This window comes from Danio rerio, chromosome 22 (genome assembly GCF_052040795.2).
Source record: "Danio rerio strain M-AB ecotype USA chromosome 22, GRCz13ab, whole genome shotgun sequence".
Lineage (NCBI taxonomy): Eukaryota > Metazoa > Chordata > Actinopteri > Cypriniformes > Danionidae > Danio > Danio rerio.
The window spans coordinates 17,384,251-17,406,062 of NC_141042.1; the positions used below are offsets into that span (position 1 = coordinate 17,384,251).

Sequence of the window (21,812 nt, forward strand, 5' to 3'; positions counted from 1 at the left end):
AAGACAGATTGCAAGAAAGAAAGACAGCATCTCTTCCAAGCATCAATGATGCATTATGGGCTTTGACCAGTTCACCAATATAAAAGGGTCACTTTATGGTCACGGAAAGGTCATCTAAGAGGTCAATGAAACTAGGAAGAGATGAGCGCTACTTCAATTTGATAAAAGATTTTAAGGAAGAAGCCATCAAGCACATTTAGCACAGCTTACCAATATTTTCCAGTCTTCATTCATCGCACACACACACACAACAAATGCAAAAAATCCCCATTCAGCTGTTCTCATTTTCTCCTCACACTCACACATTCATCGCAAAACGCTTCAGAAGATCAATTTCAATGAGTTGGCTGACAGCGGTGGAAGACAGAGCGCGGTGGAAACGTACAGTGTCATTGGGACGGTCTCATCAGATGCTTGTGGAGCCTGGCGTAACCCAAACACTACTCACCCGAGACCATAACACAAACGACAGACATGATGACAGAATAAACAGACAGAAAGTGGAGGAAAAGGGAACGGAGCGAGGGATAATAGGATGAGAGGATGACCATGGGGTTCAATCACACATAAATACATGCACACACTGTCAGAGGCCTCTGGAGAGAGTCCAAAACATTAGCTTTTGCTATATTAGCTGTCGCTAATGCTATTTGCCAAGCACCTAAACATGCTGGATTTCTTACTGTTGATTTGTTGAAGCTTAAATTAAGTTACTGTGATTGCCTTTCATGCATTTACTAAGTTATGAGTAATTCTCATTTAGAACTGAATTCAACAGTTCATACAGTATGGTTTTAGTGGACGTTTAAAGAGCAAAATTTAGCTTCAACAAGTAGCTTGTTACTTTGCTAGCATCGCCTTTGCAGAGCTTCTGCTCCATTTTTCAACAGGTCTTTATAAGGAGATTAATAAAAATTTGATTAATGTCTAATTAATTTGATTTCAATACAAGTTTAAGAACTTTAGCATCACATTTAGCCTAATAAACAAGTAAAAACCTCCATTTCCAATTCTACTTTATACTGTAAGTCTCAACACTTTAATCAGTTTAAGAAAAAGGAGTGTCTCTACAGTCATTTTGTCCCACAAAAGTTCCTGAATAGTTAACCTCCCCTTTTAATTGGTATTCTGCCATTATTTACTCAACACTCACTTGTTCAAAACCTATTTCTGTTTCTTTGTACTGTTATATACAAAAGAGTATATTTTGAAAAATGCCGCTTGCTGGCACCCATTGACCTCCATAGAAGTTTTTTCCTAACTACAGAAGTTGCCAAGGTGAAGTCTAGATGATATACAGCTGCGGATAAATCAATATAATTTTCTTTGTAACTGTACAACAATAATTCCTTTTTTACATTACTGTTTAGAGTTGGGGTAGGTGTTAATGAAAAACTGCAAAATTTAATGAGTGATTTAATCAATAATATGAATAATACTCTGTATAATTACTGTTTAACACTAGTGAGATGGTTGGGTTTAGGGTTAGGGGTGGTTGTTAAAAAAAATACAATTATTTGGTATTTAAAAAAATAATATAAATAATTCTTGTTAACTTCTGTTTGCAGCTGTATTCCTTCTAGCAAAAACTGTGCCAGCAACAAGCATAACTCAAAATATCTTTCCTTCTGTTCAACAGAAAAGGAACTCATAAGGGTTTTAAAAAAGTATAATTTAAGGAATACTCCACTTAAAAAAAAAAATTTAAAAAAAGGTTTATTTTAGGCCTCTAGAGTTAAACAGTTTTACAATTGGCTAGGATTTATAATGGTGTAATACTGTATATTCTGACATTATAATCAAGGAACACCGCTGCCGTACCATGGCTGCAGCAGGTGCAATGATATTATACAGTTTAGTGCCTGAAAATAGTCCTCAGCTAGTTAACATGGGTTATACTGATAGAAGTTGCTTATATTCAGGATCTGCATTATTGCGATCAAATAAGAGTATAGTTCATAGTCACATCAGCTAATTTTCCGTTGGTCTTAGTACACAACATACTGTAACTACAGAAGAGTAGAGCTTTAAATAGCACTATTATTGAAATGCTTTAGTCATGTTTAAGCGAGATGCCAATGGTCTGATTCAATGATTATGCTATGCTAAGCTAAAAGTGCTACCGCCAGACCTGGAGATTGGGTGAATGGATTCAGATGGATTCAACTCAATAGTATCTCAACAGTTACAGTCTAGGGGGAGCTGTAAAATGAGCCTTTTTTTCAAAATGATTCAAGTGCTTTTTGTAAAACGAAGGTTTGTGTCTACATCAAGTGATCTGAAAGAGGTTCAAGAACAGCTAAAACTTCTTTCAAACAGTTGTTTCTTTTGAGCATCTCCGCTCCATCAGCTGGTGTAAGATAGTCTACCAGTGCTAACTAGCTCTACCAACACTGCCAACCGCAGGGTCACCAACTGCTGCTTCTTCTCATGGCCATGTCTGGACCAGTTAGACACCATAAAACCACATAGAAGCTGCGTTCTTTAAGCTCTAGACGAGGGAGGTTTCAGGATAGTCCAGAGGGAAATGCGAATGAAACCTGTGGGCAGGCGGACAGTTGTGTTTGATTGTGTGTGTGCGCGCGAGTGTCTGTGTTTTCGGCGGACGGACTCTGATGTCTCGCAGTGAGTAATGAACACTTGAAGAGGTTCTGTCAGTTGGAATCAGAGCCCGCTCGTAGTCAGCACTTTCCCCTTCCGAGGCGTTATTACACGCTGGGTCCCGGTCCTGGCCCGATTCTCCTCTTCCCCTCCCTTTTCTCTCCCGCCTCACTCCTGACAAATTGACGGAGCCCAGACGGGCGAGGAGGCAATTCAGTATTGAGTGTGTGTCTCTCCATCGCTCTGGTCCTGTAGCTCTCACCGTCTCCTCCGGCACATCAATCAGCAGCGGGACACTGCAGACGGCAGTGAATCTACGTCTAACAGTATCATCACACACGCACTAGCATTTACAGGTGGCCTATTCATTATTCATTACACAAAAATAAATATTAATTTTTTACTGTAGAAAATAATTACTGCCGTCTTAATTGTTCCGTTTTTATGATTCTGGGAATTATTGCACGGAAATGGAGGATGCAAAGTAATGCCGATTATGACATTTTGAAGTCTGTCTGTCACACTATAGGTTTTTAAAAGTTTTTATCTATTTACATACACATTCGCATAGATTCATGTAATGAACTTCTGACAAAATTCTTTTTACACAAAAAATTATTTAACTTTTATATAATTTAAGTATTATTATTATGCTTATATTATTTTGAAGTCTGTCATGCTTAGTGTTCTACACTAAAGGTTTTTAAACGTTAGGGTTATACTGTATTCATATATACACATTCGTAAACATTTATTTTATGAACTTCTGGAATATGCAAAATAATGATTTAATTATTATATAGTTAAATTAATTATTATTATATAATCATTTTGAAGTCTGTCATGCTTAGTGTTCTACACTATAGGTTTAAACGTTAAGTTTACAAACACACACACACACACACACACACACACACACACACACACACATTCGTATACATTTATGAGTTTCTGAAATAGACAAAATCATTATTTAATATTTAACATAATTATATCTTTTTACATACATATATTAATTCTAATTCTGTCTATTTCAACACTTTCAAAACTATTTACAGTATATAAATTATACTTATGTATAATCATATATGCATATTTTTATAAATTAGAATACAATACAATACAATAGAATACAATACATACACACACACACACACATATATATATATATATATATATATATATATATATATAAATATATATATATATATATATATATATATATATATAACAAAATTAATTATATTAAAATAAAATCTGAAAATTTTCACTATTAAAATACATGTTAAATAAAATGTAATGTTTGATTTTGTTTTGATATCTTATGAACATAATCATTGATAACATTATAATTATTTGATATTTATTTTAACATTACATATGTAAATATGATATAATTGAATCAAAAATATTTTATACTGATTTATTTTATATAAATATACAACAATGATAACAATGTATGTATGTATATACACAAACACACACAATATATATATATATATATATATATATATATATATATATATATATGTATATATATATATATATATATATATATATATATATATATAGTGTTAGAACTTTTTAATTACGATGGTACTTAACATGGTACATTTTTTAATATTTCATATTTTATTACTCAATAGCTTTAGGTAAAATACAAAAACTGAATCGCTAAATGACTTGTAAACCTGCTTCTATTATCAGTGTTTTAAGTAGTGGCGAGGTCTGTGCGTTTGTCAGTATGTTGTTGATCTGGTGTACGTGCGGCGAGTAAAACGACAGCCCTATAATGACCTGACACTCACTACCTGAGCAATGACAGGCACGACATACTTCCAGAAGCACCAGCTAATTTTAAACACATACATAACTCCCAGCTATCAAATAAAGATAGGAGAGGCCCACAAACACACGCATACAAACACAAACGTACACACGCTAAATTCATGGAAAGGGACACAACTCAAACAGATGGCAGGAATAACAAGAGCTGGAGATGCCGCAGTTGTTTTGACGTTCAACACTGTGGCTGAAAAATGGAGAAATGTGATACGGGGGTCAGATCGCACTCACTTTCTGTCTCGGGCTCTTGGTTTACTCACACATTCCCTCTCACATTGGACAAACACACACGTACACACACACTGGAGCAGACTCGCACTCACTGGTGCTGGAGAAACTGTGAAAAACACTTCGGAGCTCTAAAACCAACAGCAGCCTACTTCTGGATGTCCCATTCCGATAGACTTATTCCACACATGTAAATATATCAGGGATGTGTCAGAAATGTGGAGACATTAGTCAACTAATTGGTCAATAAGCAGATTGTTATGTCAAAATCTCTGACCTGACAGAAATTTTTATATTTGGATGGATTTAGAGACACATTTGCAAAGGTTTTTATCATACTAAGCACAGGAAATGCATAAAGGACCATAAATTTAAAAAGTATGTATAGAATAATGTAAATTATTAATAAATTTACAGCATACGTCAGATGTAAAAAATTGAATTATAATATTTTTCATACAGTTAAAGTTAGAATTATTAGCCCCCCTGAATTATTAGCCCTTGTTTATTTTTTTTCCCACAATTTCTGTTTAATGGAGAGATTTTTCTCGACACATTTCTAAGCATACATGACATTTAAAGGCGTAACTAGGTTAATTAGGTTAACTGGGCAGGATAGGGTAATTAGGCAAGTTATTGTATAACGATGTTTTGTTCTGTAGAAAAAAAAATTGCGAAAAAGAGCTAATAATTTTGTCTCTAAAATGTATTTTAAAAATTTAACACTGCTTTTATTCTAGCCAAAATAAAACAAATAAGACTTACACCAGAGGAAAAAATATTATCAGACATACTGTGAAAATTTAATTGCTCTGTTAAGCATCATTAAGGAAATATTTAAAAAAGAAAAATAAATTCAAAGGGGGTTTAATAATTCTGATTTCAACTCTATATAGTATTTGTATAATCAAATGTAAATAACACTGCATAGTCTTCGTTGTATAGACAAATCAATCAAATTAATTGTTATTAAATTAAAAATGGTACATTTTTAATGTTGGGGGCTAATAATTCTGTCTTTAACTGTATATACAGTATAGCATTAACAGCTAATTTATAATATCAGATGAAATATTTTATATCTATATATCTATATCTATCTATATATAAATATATTATCATTAATAGTTATATTAATAACTTTTTTAAAACAATATTTATATTAATCACTATTAGTTACAATATTAACATTAATAATTTTAAGACATATATCAATCATTTATTTTGACAATATTTATATTTAATACATACATATTTAATAATTGATTTAAAAGCTAAATGCTGAACTTTGAAACTATTTAAATAACATTTAAATATATTTAAAGAAATGTTTACTATTTAAACCAAATATAGCATGAAATATTTGTGTATAAATACCCTTAAAAACAAGCATATAATAAAAACTAAGAAAATCTGCATATCCAATATAATTTTAAAAAGTTTTATTGTATTAAATAACATAAAGAGATTATTTTTAAATAAAATAAAAAGGTGAAAAACAATCAAATGTACTTATATATATATATATATATATATATATATATATATATATAAAGCTTAAAATAATGTTTTATTAATAAACAAATTTAATTGTTATGAACATTTTAATATACAAACAATGAACTATGAGCATTAACTTTTTATAAAAGAATTTAAAAAATAATAATAACTTAATAAATAAAAAAATAAACTTGTAGACATTAAAACAAACCATTGTTAAACAATGACTTTTGACAATCAAAATAAAATATTGCTTAAGGGGGGTAATAATTTTGAATATTGATTAAAATGGTTTCAAAAAGATTTAAACGGCTTTTATTATAGCCGAAATTAAACAAAAAAAGACTTTCTATATATTTAACTTTTTATATAAATTTTGCACATCCCTAATATAATTACCATTATAGCAGACATAGCGTCCTCAAATACACATAGACATATCAGGTCATCGCAAACATTTCCAGATGCACTGTTGTTCATGGATGTGGATGAAATCATGCACACATACAAATCAGAAAGACATCATGGGACAGTTTCAGGGGGACAAAAACATTCTCCAGATCAAATCTGTTCCTTTTTTGCAGTAAAGGTGGTTGTGGGGGGGAGCAGGTGGGGGAAGAGAAGAGAAATCATCTGAACAGACCAACACCAACCAAAAAAACAACAACAAACAAACAAACAAACAAAGTACTAAACAACAACACCAACAACTACTACAACACAACTAGATGGCACAATGAACGAGCTCCTGTTTTTGGGTGAGGAGGGAAGGTGAGGATGTGGAAGGATGACAACATTGATGTAGCTTTACCTTGTCTTGAGATGAACGAACTAGCTAGCGAGCCACGCAGTTTATATCCAGCTTTGAAAGACAAGGAAGGAGGAGAAAGAAACAAGGAGGGACAAAAGAACAAAAAAGGCAGGGTGAATAAGAGGTGTAAGAAGCAAATGTGCAACAACCTCAAGCAGTTCATGTTCATATGAGGAGTCCAGAACCTGCCGGACACACACACACACACACACACACACACACACACACACACACACACACACACACACACACACACACACACACACACACACACACACACACACATACATACATATATATATATATATATATATATATATATATATATATATATATATATATATATATATATATACTGTTTTACATACACACTCACGCACACACATACTCACTTAGCATTTTCTTCACTATATAACTGTATTCTGTAAATTGTATTCACATTTGTTCTGATTGGCCCACTGTGATGTCAAGCTGGAGGCGGAGTTAAAAGAAGAACATCAGCTACTGTATTGAGTAAATAAACACTAGTGAATTTTTTAATTATTACCTATGAAATAATACATTTAATTGTCATATAAGTGATGCGAGCGCAAATTAGAAACATGACTTGGGTCGAATAAACAGCAGACGGGCCTCCTGGACGTGGGTTGATATTAGATAATATTTCTCAGAATACAGTGAGCTGGATTTGTGTTCACGTTAATGCGAAAAGAGAGTAAAGCCGAATCAGAGGGTTAAAACGCCACTGAACTGCACAGGAATCAGACACAGAAAGGAAAAAAAGACCTAAAATAATGAAATGCTTAAGTAAAAAAGGCAAACTGAGGAACTCAAGTTGGTTTTATGATATTTGTCATACATGTTATTGTTATATATGTTATATATATATTGTTATTGTTATAGATATATATCACATAAAACAATCGCACACTTAAAAATTGTAATGGTAGTAGTTTTTTTCATTTTATGTCTGTTGTTGTGTTAAGTGTATTTAGTTTTATTTGAGTGTTTAGGAACACTGTAAAACCCAAAAAGTTAAGGTAACTCAAACCATTTGAGGAAAGTGATTGCAAAAAGCCATTTAAGTTCAAAAACTAATCCATATGAGTACTGTTAACGATTAACCGATTTTACTAATTAAAAACCCCAGAATGTCTTTCGAAAAAGAGTAGGGGTTTAACTCTGGCATCCTGGCCAAATTGACCCAATGGCCTCTGTCCATCATAGCCTTCTAACCATTCCCATTTAATAATTGGCTTCATCACTTTGTCTCCTCTCCAGCAATCAGCTGTGTGGTGTGTGGTCTGGTGCAATATGGCTGCCGTTGTGTTATCCAGGTGGATGGTGCACACTGGTGGGTGGAAAAGGAGATTCCCCCCAATGTGTAAAGCAATATGAGAGTCCAGATAACCACTACATAAATGTAAGGAATTATTATTATTATTTAATTTGTCATGGTTAATTAATTGTAAAGGCTTCTCAACACCATGTTTCTGCATAGAACAAAACTGCTGTAACTAAAAGTTATGCCAACTGTGTGCTATTTAAAGTTTCAAACTTGTACACCGCTAATACGCACGCACACTGCATTAACTATGGCTGGTCTTTTGTGAGCGCATGTTCGTTATTTCCAATGGAGGCGCATATTCGGAGCTCATGCTTTCCATGTGCACCTAGTTGAAAGAATGGCGCGAGCACACCATGAGCCACATGACAAGAGCGGACTGTTCAGCTATATACTTTGTATGAAATATACACATTTGTACCACATGACAAGAGCGGACTGTTCAGCTATATACTTTGTATGAAATATACACATTTGTACTCCAAAGAGAAAAAGGGAATACTAAATACCTTTGTAATATAGTTGATCAAAATGCCATTCTGACTACTGCTTTTGACTACATTTATTTTCTTTAAAAGGGAAATACTTAGCTATTATGATGCTTAGATTTACATTAGGCTAATACTATTTTTTTTTTATTCATTCAATGTTGTCATTTATTTTCAACATAAAATTACTTATTTTTAAATGCCAAAAGCTTTTATTTTTAAGTCCAAAGAGAAATGGACTATTGTTTGTTTTAAATATTATTATTTTCCACTGTATTATTAAGTTTCTGAGCAGCCATATATAACAGATTCAAATATAAGGAGCTTTCATGTGATTTTCTAAACTTGTAGTGTTTTGAAATGAATGAATGCATAATAATTGTGATAACCATGAAACCGTGACTATTCCTCAAACTATAACTGTACCCCCTATAATCATTGCATCCCTTATAATATATGGATTATTTATTTTAAAGTATCTACTTTATATCATATTGATCTATTATTATTAAATGCAGTGCATGCTTAGCGAGTCTTTATTCAGACAGATTATAATCAGCCTAAGTGAATCATTTGAGCACTACCTGCTGGTCAAACCCTAAAAAGAATCATTGATAAATTGTAATCACTGGGCTCTTCGAATGGTTCTTTTAATAACAAGTCGTCCTCTACAGCCCTCTGTTACCTCTATCCTGAGCTGTCCGTAACACACGCTGCATGTTTGCGCTCTATCTCTGTCCACTCTCCCCTGTCTGTTTCTAATACGCAGAGACGTGATTGAGGACGCTCTGAAGCGGGACAGATTTACCGTCCTGTGCTCTGTGTCACTGCGGCGGTTCACAGGACACGGCGTGAATCAGCACTCAACACTCACTCATACACACACACTCACACACAAGACCCTTTCCCCCACCACTAGCGGCATTAGTAGACACATGAATATGAAGTTACATGAGTCTGCATCTACGGTTAACTCCAGAGATGGACTGACAGAGGGGGGAAAACAAAAGAATAAAGGAAACCAAATGAGGTGCCATTTGAGTAAGAGGGTGCCATCTCCGAAATGTCATACCCGGAGAGACGGATCAGAGATGCTGAAACCCCCCGAAACAAGTAGAAACAGAAATAATCCCCACACAGCTGTTGCCGTCCCACAACCAGCGCACACCACAGGAAACACACACACACACATACACCCGCAGCCCCACAGTTTGTGTGTGTGTGTGTGTGTGCTTGTGTGTGTGTGTGTGTGTGTGTGTGTGTGTGTGTGTGTGTGTGTGTAAGGCTGGCTTTCAGGGTGGATGGTTACCTGGCTCCACTTCATGCCAGCTGCTGGCTTGGCTGCCGCTTCCAGGCGAGCGTCCCTGACCTGGGTAGTAGGACTCCTCTCCCGGGCTGTCCACCTCATCCTCCATGCATTTGATTCGCTTTGCAGAACTGTGCGACAAAGACGAGAACAAATGAAAAGATGATTAAAACCAAAAGCAGGAGCTTTCTGCAGGATTTGGGCTTTCAGAAACGCTATAGACATTGTGAAACTAAAGATACAAAAGCATCTAGCGTGCTGTGTTTTTTGAGTTTGATTTAATAATAACATGTGGGTGAGTGTGCCATTTTAAAATGTATACTATAGATAAAACTATATATATGTACAACATTAATATTATGTTAATACATTAAATCAATTATTTCTGCATACAAAATAGATGGAGATATGTCAGTAAACACAACTACATAAATGAATGCTTTGAATTTAAGATTTATTAATTTAGCATACTTGTTATAGCCCTCAAAATATATCGAAATAAAAAGTGTAAATGAATGAATCCATCAACAAATCAATCAATCAATAAATAAAACCCAACCAACAATCTATAAACAGATAGAACGTACTAAAACCATTAGAAAATTAAACCATTAAACCACTGGCTAGAACTGTAAAACTGCATTTTAATTGCACTAGAATTGTAAAACCCCATTAGAATTGCATTAGAACTGTAAAACTGCATTAGAATTGCATTAGAACTGTAAAACTGCATTAGAATTGCATTAGAACTGTAAAACTGCATTAGAATTATAAAACCGCATTAGAATTGTAAAACTGCATTGCAAATCCAATGCAGATTTTTCTAATGCACTGAAATTGCATTAGAATTGTAAAACTGTTAGAACTGCATTAGAATTGTAAAACTGCACTGAAATTGGATTAGAATTGTAAAACCCCATTAGAATTGCATTAGAACTGTAAAACTGCATTAGAATTGTAAAACCGCATTTGAATTATATTAGAATTGCAAAACTGCATTGGAATGGCATTCCCTATTATATTGACATACTTTATTACAGTAAATGAAGAGTTCAAATGCAAAACCCTCAAATTCAAAAGTGCCACCTAAGATTTTTTTTAACTAAAATCAGGATTTTTTTTCCAGGCTGTTGTGTGTAGTTTGTTAATATTGCTCTTATGGCAAAGAATAGGTTACTTCATTGTCTTTAAAGTGAATTTCAAGTAAGTTCAATTTAAGACATTTTTTAAGACCATTATGAATGAAATTTCAGACTTATACAGGGCTAAATGTAAAAATGTTTTTGAATATGCCAGTTGGAAAAGATTTTCACTTTCCCAAAATTTTTTTTTTACAATTTAATACATTTAATAATACAATAATAATAATTTAATAATAAAAAAATAGTTCAGGTCAGTATCCTCAGCGGTAAATAAACGGTGAATGTTTAAATAAATGTTACTGTAAGGAAAGTAATTAAAACATCATGGTAAATAGAGTTAATTAAAGCTTTATTGAGATGGATTGTTAGTGATTGTATGAGGGTTAATGGCCAGATTGAGCAGTTATACATGAACAAAGGAAAATTAACACCTGTTAAAAAAGATTTAAGACCTGCAATACAATATTGCAGTACATTTAAGACTTTCTGAGGGCTAAAATTTAGCTTTTGAGATTTAAGACTTTTTAAGACCCCGCTGACACCCTGTATCTAATATAATATTTCAAGAAATGTATTTTGACACATATATTATTGCTATGATGCACTGAGAGTAAGATTTATAAAATTGGCAGACAGCCCTCAAAATAAATCCAAGTCAAACATGCCAAATAAACACATTAACAAATGGGAAAATAAGCGAGCGAGCTAATGAATAAGCAAACAAACAAATGTAAGTAAAATAAATGTTACCTTCATAGAAAACATGTATACTGTACACACAAATAAATATATAAAAACAAGCATTTTTCATCTATAGTTGCCCAAGTATTTCTCATTTTAAGTTTAAACTAAAATAACTAAAACTATATCAAAACTAAAATAAAAAATTATTCTACATAAATGCTGAAAATGTCAAAGACAACCATAAACATAAAAACTTTATCTGCTTTTGTTCACAAATCTGAAATGTATTTTCAATCAAAGGACTGAAACTAAAGAGTACGTGAAGTTGATTTCATGATGACTAAATGTAGAATATCATTCAAGCAAGAAGGAGGACAGCAAAGCGTGAGCCTATTCAAGCACACACACACACAACACAATCTAACAAAGATCCAAGAGGTGAGGAATAATCGGAGGCTGGCGGTCATGTGTGTATGTGAGTTATCTGCTGTAAGCTGAGCTCTGACATTTATTTGTTAATGTAAGGCCTACTGGTGTTTTTCACTCATAATCGCTTAATTAGTTTCTAGCATGCAGCCACACACAGGGTCCTTATTCCAGATGTTTGCTTTGGCAGGCCTGGCTGAAGAGGCCACTGGAGCATGTGGGCAGACGCACACATGTATACACACACAGATGTATTTGAATGAGCGCACATGGGCTCAAACTCTAGCAAGCTAGCGCGCTAAAGTACATTTTTGTGCATCAAAGGGACTTACAATGACTGAAAACAGCTTGACAAGTGTGTTCTGATATATTCAACAAATGCATTTCACAGAAATGATTAAACCGAATGTACACATTATATGATATTAGTTTTTTTCTTAATTAGTTTGGCACATTTTTCGAAACAAGAATCTCTAAAATTGTTTGCAGACACACCAGAACTGTATTTCATGTCTGCAAAATGCAGTAACTCATCCAAAACATTTATGTTTCAAAAGCTAGTTGTGTCAGAAAGTTGGCCGATGTCCCCAAAACTGAAAATGTGTTGTCATTACATGAGTCAAAATGTTTAGGTGTTTTGTCAACATGATAATCAACTACAGAAATGTTCACGTTGTTCATGTTGATGGTCCATACTGCTTACTATACAACACAAAAGTGTGTATTTAAAGTATGGTTGGGAGATTAATCGAAAAGTAATTGAAATCGACATTTAGAGCTTATAATCGATCAAACTTTTTCAGGTAAATTTTTTTAAATTACTTTTCCTACCGCGTGTAGAGTCACATGAGCCCGCTCAGCAAACTTGTGCATTGAACCACGGGCTGGTCTAGTGCAACCTTTGCGCATTTATTTATTTAATTTAATTTATTTATTTGGACTTTTTATAATAAAAACTGTTTCAGGCAATGTACGTTTTTATTTTAGTTGTTCATCGTTGATGTTCAATAAATAATCATAGATCACAGATAGTGTCCGTTTCCATCAATTATTTTAAAATCAAGTAGTGCAAACAATCTGGAAACTGTAAGAGCAAAAAATTCATTCATTAAAATAATATTCATTAAATAATAATAATAATCGTTCATTAATCGTAATCACGTTAAAATGTTTAATTAATCGAGATTCTGGTTTTAGCCCAAATCACCCAGCCCTAATTTAACGTAGATAAAGATTAACTGGGAAGATTAAAGGCTTGTTTATACTTCTGCATCAGACGCATGCGTTTGCTCCAGCGCAGTCTTCGCGCAGTCGCATAGCTCTTACCATGGCTGACTCGCACCTGTTAGTAACCTGTTAGTAAGTCAGTAAGTTAGTAAGTCATTTGACTCATGTGAAAATGAAACTTGTTCTGGGATCTGAACTTGTGTTGTGATAAGTCTCGAAACGAGCCAGAGCAATTGGGAAAAACTGTTGCAAATGGTCAAGTACGTTTGCATTTATGTAGACCTTAGGTATGCTATGTTATTTAAAAGTGACAGCAAAATCAGTGCAATAACAGTGACCGTTTATATGTAATGTTTCAGCTGTGCACACACATACACACACACGTGTCCAAACACACACATCTGTCCATGCACCTCATGCGAAGAGGTGCCACGTTGTGCGGTTTTACATTTGGGAGCTGTGTGCGTATGTGTGCGTGTGTGTGTGTGTGTGACCGGCCCGTAGGCTGAGCGGGTGGCGGAGAGAGAAGGATCCAGGTGGACACACATATGCTGGAAGCTTGTGTAGCTCAGTCTCCTGCAGCCTCTTCGAATGCTCAGCCAACACATCAATCTCTGCCTCGGCTGATTAATTAAGACTCAGAGTGAAGAAGAGTATGTGTGTGTGTGTGCGCATGTACCTGCTAGAAGAAGTGCTGGGTAGGGGGCGCCTCATGGCCCCAGGGCTCATACTGTAGTAGGAAGAGCTGTCCAAGTCTGCCAACGAAAAGTTGGGCCCCGTCCCTGCCGCGATGGGCGCTGTCACACACAAAGAAAAACAAACAAACATCAACATTAAAGTGCAAAGAATTTAATCTTTACTTTTTTAAGTCAGTAATACAAATTAAACTCATTTTTGGAGCACGTTGGTCCATTTTCTGTCCAACATGCACTTCAAATACAAAATCTGACAAGAACGGCATCAAACTTTAGCTCATAAACACATTTTTCACTTGGTTCAAGAAACAAAAACAAACTCAAAAGACAGACGTGGACAAAACAACTGACAGACATACAGATAAACAAGATTTTCAATAAAAGTTACACGCACTTAAAAAAAAGAGCTGAGCAAATCCCCACGTGCCCCTTTCTGTAGGTCATCGGCGAGCAGCGCTCTATCAAATGCCTTTGTCATACAGTACATAAAGCTGTGATGCCTCTTTATATTCATGGTGACTGAGACCACTATTTTTTGATGAGGACAGCACGAATGTGTAAGAGAGCGGCCCTGGTCCTGCATACCTAATAGGCTGGGTCCAGGCGGAGAGAGAAAGAGAGAGAGAGATGTATGTTGGGGGGAGTCGGACGGACGACAGAGTGGAAGACTGTGATAGACACGGTAATGGGCTGCCTAATTAACATTGGAAGAGGACACGGCTAAAGGGGCAAGTTGGACCAAAGGAGGGAGAGAGAGCCAGCGCACTAGCCAACAAGCTAAAAGTTGGACACGTAGGAAGCGAGAAAGGAAGTGCTATAATTTCTGAGTCATCTCTTTATGTTAACTTTTTTTTGGAAGGGGGGAGGAATAGGCGGTCCTTCACTCTAATAGAAGTGGCAGCGGGGATTATTTATGACGAGCAGTAAAGCCGGCTGCATTTGCATGGCTAATAGTAGGATGTGAAGTAATTTGTGTGAGAGCTAACCTGGGCACTGGGCTGCAGTAACTCAGCCGGCCCTTGACGCGCACACACACACGTACACACAAGCGCGCCCTCGTGCCGAGAGTGGCCGGCCCTGCTGCTGCAGTTTGGGTAGAAAAATGACCACACTGCAGTCTGTCTGACTGGAATGGAAATCAATCATAAAGGTAATCCGCAGTCTCTACCTCTTAAAGGCTTTATCAAGTGCTTTCGCTTGGAGGATTCCAAATGAAGCCTGTGGCTATCAGGCCGGCATTGATCTCTCTCTTCTCTCCTTCCCCCTCTGTTCTCGCTCTCTCTCTCTCTCTCTCTCTCTGTCTGATCTTTACTGCTTTACCTTTCAAGTTGCTGGGCGCAAAGTACATTAGCAAAATGTTTCAATCTATTCTATTTACTCAGTGCAGAGGAATGGCAGTGTGGGTTTACACAGCTATGCGCATGGGGGCGATGCAAAAATCAGCCACGCAAGATGGCTAAATTTGACAGAAATTCCCTTGGGGAACATTCACAAACACAACTTCTAAATATATATATATATATACACATATGCAAAGTACAAGTGAACTAAAAAGATCCAGGCAAACAGGTTTCAGACTGAAAGGTCGGCAAGTTACAGGAAGTTTGTTGTCAGGACAGCAAAGTGATCGAGCCTACTGAATGTGGCAGAGTTTTTTGTGTGTGTGTGTAGTCTCTTGTCTCAGGGGTTGACAATCCCTCTTAACATACACACAGACGTACTCCTCCCCTTCACCCAAACACTGGCTGCTAAAGCATCTACAAAAGCTGGGGAGGCTATTCATTTGAAAAGAGCAGGGGGAGGAGGAAGAGAAAGAGAGAGAGAGAGAAAAAAAATCGGCTTTTGTTCAGGCCGGATTTTAAAATTGAAGCATTTGACAACAAAGGCAGCAGCAATCAACTTCAAAACCCTGGACGTCTGTTCACCCTGTCTTCCCCCCGCCTTACTCCTCATCGCTTTATTGAGCGAGAGGACCATGGCGTGATGGGATCTCATCTAGAGCTGGTCTGAAGTTGGTGAGCTTTGACAGGACTTCAGTGGGCTTTTTTGCTGGATCAGCTCCTGTGTGGATATAGACCTACAGCATAGGTCCAGAGTTCTCAGTCTAGAGAAGAGGGTTCACATGGGGGTGGACCTTACACCTTTACCATGTAGATTCCCATCAAATCAAACGAAAAGAGAATGCAGCAGGAACAACGATGGTGGAGTTTGCAGGTCAGTGTCCAGTTGAGGGAGGTCAAGAAGCAGTCCTGGACTCAGCATATTACTACTCCTGGTGAATACACTTTGAAGAACATGGCTGATAATATGCAGGTTGCTGGTTTGCTTCCTGCAAAGAGTGAGCTATGAGCCATCACCATTGTGCACTTCATGTCATTTTTGATAAAGATGTCTTCCTAATAACTCCCTTAAGTGGTTACAAACCGGTACCTGATTTCAAAATGCTATGCGTTTCTACAGAAGAAACTAAATCATACAATGTTGGAACAACATAAAGGTGTGTAAATTATGGCAGGATCAATACTCATATTTATCTTTTTTTATCTTAAATAATGTTCAAAATGTAGGACATCTCGCAGCAAGTTAGCGTTGATAAGATTCAAGCCCCATGCGTGCATTTGACTGCAGATGGCACTGCCCACTGGCAGGCTTTGGCCCAGTGTTGGCACAGTGCTGACAAGACTGGTGGGCGTATCCCCACTGGTGCTGCTCGGCAGTGTCTCAGCCACGGCAGCCCCTCTCCTACTCCATAATTCATCTGCTCCCCCTGTTCGGTCATATGGCTAAATGGTGCGTGCCAGCGCCCGGCCTTCGCCCAGGGATTTCCAGGTGTCCCTGCCCCTGGACCACACTGCCTTTCTGCTTGCCAACATTTCTGCAAGGCTCTTGCAGGCACACTAATAACAATAACCTCATCCTAATCCCGTATCCTCTCCTGTCTCTCTCTATAGCCCTCACAATCTCCTCTGGAGAGGCTCTGAGAGGGCGGCAGCAACAGTAAAACTGGCTCATGTACAAGTCCTCTTGCTCACCTGAGCTTGACGGTGTGCCAAACTGTGGCTTGACAGTGTCCGACTTTATATGGGGGCCAGCTGTAGAGAAAAAAACAAACTCTAGGTGATAGTGGCGCTTACTGGGAACGTTTAAGAACACAAACACTGCAAGACTTAAGAAGGTAGAAGGGAGAAACTGATGAAGGAGGAGGGAGGAGGATATGGAAAGGCGGACCCAATCTCCGAAATTACCCCAGCTTGGTATCGACTGGCCAATTATGTGGAGTTCCATTTACAAAAACGTAGCTGTAGTGGCTAACTTTATGGAGACTTTCATTTCGCTCTACCCTATACTCCCGACCGCCCCTCCTTCTCACTCTCTCGTTCCCTTCCTCTCCTTTTTTGTGTGGTGCTTTAATAGGATATTGATCGACAGAAGCAGATTCGATTGGGCTGCCACTGAATTGTGTAATGGGTGCACAAAGCCAAGGTCATAGTGTATAGTCAGGGAAGAGCTAAGGCAGCCCGTTGTCCATTCAATATCACGACCTTTCATCTTGCGAACGGGCACGAGCCTGCACTCAACCCGTTCCCTGTTCGCTTAAATAAATCTGCCAGACGCTCCCACATAGAAGCCCCGACGGAACTCCTCTGGGCAATTCATACACCACTTCAGTACACCAGATTACCCTCTTCTACCCATCTTCCAATCTGGTGCACTTACCCTCTCTTCACTTCAATCAACAGCATCATCTCTGTGCCTTCCACACGAAGCTACCAAAGTCATGAATGTGCATGCATACAGCACTTTAATTCACAGTCACTCCATAGGGAGCAATCCTGTTAGAGGACTTATGCTAACTGTGGGCTTTGCTGACTGCTGAACTTCTTAGATGGTATTGCCCATTAAAAAAGGAAAGAGGTTAACATGGGAGTGTGAGACACCGCCAAGTCTCCAGCCATTCTTTAGAGGATGGGAGATGATGAGTTTTCAAGATATTCTGCGGACTATTGTGTTTGATCGCTGCACATTTCCGAATTGAAGACTTAAACTCCCTTTTCATTCACAGGTGTGACTTTGAATGAATTGTGAATGGCACAAGAGAATGTTCTCTTGGAAGCTTTTAAACATTTTCTTTTAATTTTCAAACAAGTTTAAGTTGACAACTTTTGTGGTCCAGGACGGAAGAGCACTTAAATTCCCAGAATGCATTACCTGTGTTGAATTACTCTGAATGGCACTTCACTAAATTCCTTTTCCTGTTTAACTTCCTGTGGGGCTCAAGAGTAATGTGCTCTTTAGCCCAACATTGGCAACCCCCTGCTGACTAAAAGCCACTGTACTGTGGAGAGGAGAGGAGAATAAAGAGAGTGATGGGAAAAGAGAGCAGAACACTTTGATTTGAATCGAACATCCAGCATATGCCACCCAGCATTTGCTTTTCTTCTCAGTGTGTCACAGATGTTAGGATAAAAGCCGATCTCTCCGCAGAGCTGGATCAATTATGCATATTCCTTAATCTTGTTACCATCATACGCCAAGAGTTCTGATGCAGCACAGTACTGGCTGAGTTTTAATATCTCTGTCTTCCCCTCTCTCTCGATAGCCTTCATCATTTGCCGCATCCATCACATCCTTTTGCACCACCTCACACATGCATGCTGGACTCACGTTGACCCTTGCATTTCCTTCTGCCCGTCTGCTGTCACGTCGCCAGAATGTGGTGGCACCCAAATGTTTGTTCTCTCCAGACGCTGTCTTCGCGTTGGCAGGCACCGTGAGGGTTTTTGAAGGCAGACTGCGAGGTGAGACCACGGTGGGCTCTTTGCCCGGGCCCCATGACACCCTCTTCTCCTCTCCTTCGCCCGGGATTAGGTCACGGAGGAGTGTGATCAATGCACCTTTGATCAGAAGGCTCCAGCGAGTGCTGACAGGCGCTTTGGATCGGCTATTGTTAGCGGGTATCGACATGCACGTATGGATCGTGCTGCGCTCTGTCACTCTCCACCGTAGACGTCTGCAATTTTTAAAGGTCACGTTTTTTTACTCCCTTCCCATCCTCCCTACCTCCTCAGGAAAAGTCTGCTCTCCTCCTTCTGCATTTTGTTTTAATCTCTTTATCAATCCGGGAAAGACTCGATTGTTTCCTCAAGTTGTGAAAATACTCGCCATCATCCATTTACTATTACATTTAAACACCAAAACATGAACCCCCAGAAAAACTTCATTTTCACAAGGGTGTATTCAAGCACAACAAATGAGGAGTTATAAAAGAAACAGTCTGCACAAAGAAACTTAGTTTGTACTTTAGAAAGTCCAAGTGCTGTTGAACCGCACTGCACTGAAACACTTTCAGCTGACTGCTGCATTTCGCCGGTGTTTCGATTTCTAATGAGAGGAGGGATAGTGGATTCAACCCATTGTTCTGAAAAACCGAGCTGAGAAACCAAAGAAGCTTTCCTCCTGCACACTGGTTAATCACTATCCTCATCCTACCTTTGAGCGGAATTTGAGACGCTTGAACTAACATGATTTGGACATTGTGGTTTTAATCTGCTAAAGGCCTTCATGTAATAGGGCGAAACTGGTCTTAGGAAACCTCACCGCCACAAATAAAGCTAAGCTGAAGGTTATGACCCTTCCACGACATCTTTATTGAATTCAACTAACCTGATTTTAGGTTGATTATGAAAGCTCAATAAATTGATTTTAATGGTTCAAGTCAAATTATAACTGACCTAAGGAGTTTTTACTTAAAAGACGGCACACTTTGAAAGGCAACACTGCGTAAGATAATAAGACTTGTTTTCAGAGACTGATTCATTCATAAACAGATGAGTCAAAGACGCTCAATGATGTCCCAAAAGGAAGAATAATCATTATAAGATGTGGAGATCTTACTCTGTGAGACTCGCACTAGCTCAGAGACGGTGAAGACACCTGATGTGACGAAACTGTCCTGGAAGCCAAGGTGCCCTAGGAGACAAAAATGAAAGAGGAGAAAGACTGTTATCTGAATGAACATGACAGAATACAGAGCAAAGACAGCCTCTATGTCAACAATACACTCACACGCACACATAGTCCCAGTGGGAAAGAGAATAGGGAGTGTTTTGAGTGACACAGAGGGTAGAGCACATCTGGATTCAGTCCCATGAGTGTCTGAAGTACAGTGGGGCAGAGGCGCAGTGCAGTGCATCACACACACACAACGAGAAGCTGTATGCTAAGCCCAAGAATTCACAATTATTATCTGTTTACATATGATACGTGGTGGAATCTCGGTCAAAAGCATTCTTTGTTCGGCAGGCAGTCGGTTGCCTTTTCCAGCAGACAGACCACAATTACTGTGTTCATAATGCTGACTACAGCTGACCCAGGACCTGCCACACATCCTGCGGCCTCTTATTCTGCTGGAGGGGCCCATATCGGCCTCAGATTCAACCACAGACAACCAGACGACCCTAAACTCTATATCATTCAACACCACAGAATCAAAACATGCAGTCAGTGTGGCTTACATGTCGCAAAATGACCTGCTCTCAAAGACTGCTGATTTGGCAAGGCTGATCAACACAAGTTAGATTCCTTACAATATACAGCCGAAGGCAAAATTATTAGACCTCATGTGAAATTAGCATTCTTTTCCAACAAGAAAATCATATTTCTTAGCTATTAAGAAATTGTTTTGAGTTGAATGTCAATTAAAAAAATCTGAACACAAGAAAATCTTATTTCTTGGCAGAAAAGCAGTTTTTATTTGTATTTTTAATTATTTCTTTTGTTAAACACAAAAGATGATAAACTGAAAAAACTGAAAACTTGAAACCATTTACTTCCATAGCAGAAAAAAATATATTCTATGGTTGTCAATGTTTACAGGTTTCCAACTTTTTTCAGAAAGAAACTCATAATGGTTTAAAATAAGTAAAGAGTGTGTAAATGATGACAGAATTTTCATTTTTTGTCTCCTTAAGCCTTTAAATTGCACTTTAACCCTTTAAGGTGTTTGAAAGGTGCTTGTTTGGCCTCGAAACAATTATTGTTTTTGTTTTTTTAACTGATAACCTATGAACAAAAAGTCAACCAGGAGGTTATGGTGTCTATTAAAGGGTTAAAGTCTCTAGTCCGAAACTTTCACATGCGCTTTTTTTCGTATTAATATGCAAAAAAATCATCACATACACAAACCTTGCATAGTCCAATGCGTTAATTAATCAATTACGAAAAAAATGCAAAACATTTCGGAGTCAGTTCAAGCAGTGATACTTTGTTCTCCTCTCTTCTCCAAAGTAGAGGAATAGGCTGCATATTGTGCTAATCTAATACTGCTTAGAGAGGAAGGAGAGTTCTGCTCCTTATCAAAGAGCTGTGCTGAATTATGGCGGAAATAAAAGTTTATTTTTAGGAAATCAGTGGAATTTCGATACATTGCTTGTGATTGCTTGCATTCATGACCGTAAACAAATCCTGAACATAGACTGACAGTACCTAAAGACATAATAATAGATGGCGGCCGC

The 21,812-nt window shown here is 37.5% G+C and overlaps 1 protein-coding gene across 50 annotated transcripts in view; it reads right to left on the reverse strand.

The window, feature by feature from the left end:
- nfia (nuclear factor I/A) overlaps positions 1–21,812 on the reverse strand; it is a 219,945-nt gene that overhangs the window by 38,012 nt on the left and 160,121 nt on the right. For 18 of the 50 annotated variants that reach the window (XM_087302823.1, XM_087302799.1, XM_087302828.1 and 15 more), the window contains 3 exons: positions 20,194–20,268; positions 14,283–14,400; positions 10,128–10,255 (listed from right to left, as the gene is read on the reverse strand). In XM_087302823.1, coding sequence (XP_087158949.1) covers positions 10,128–10,255; positions 14,283–14,400; positions 20,194–20,268 — 321 coding nt within the window. 50 annotated transcript variants of the gene reach the window in all.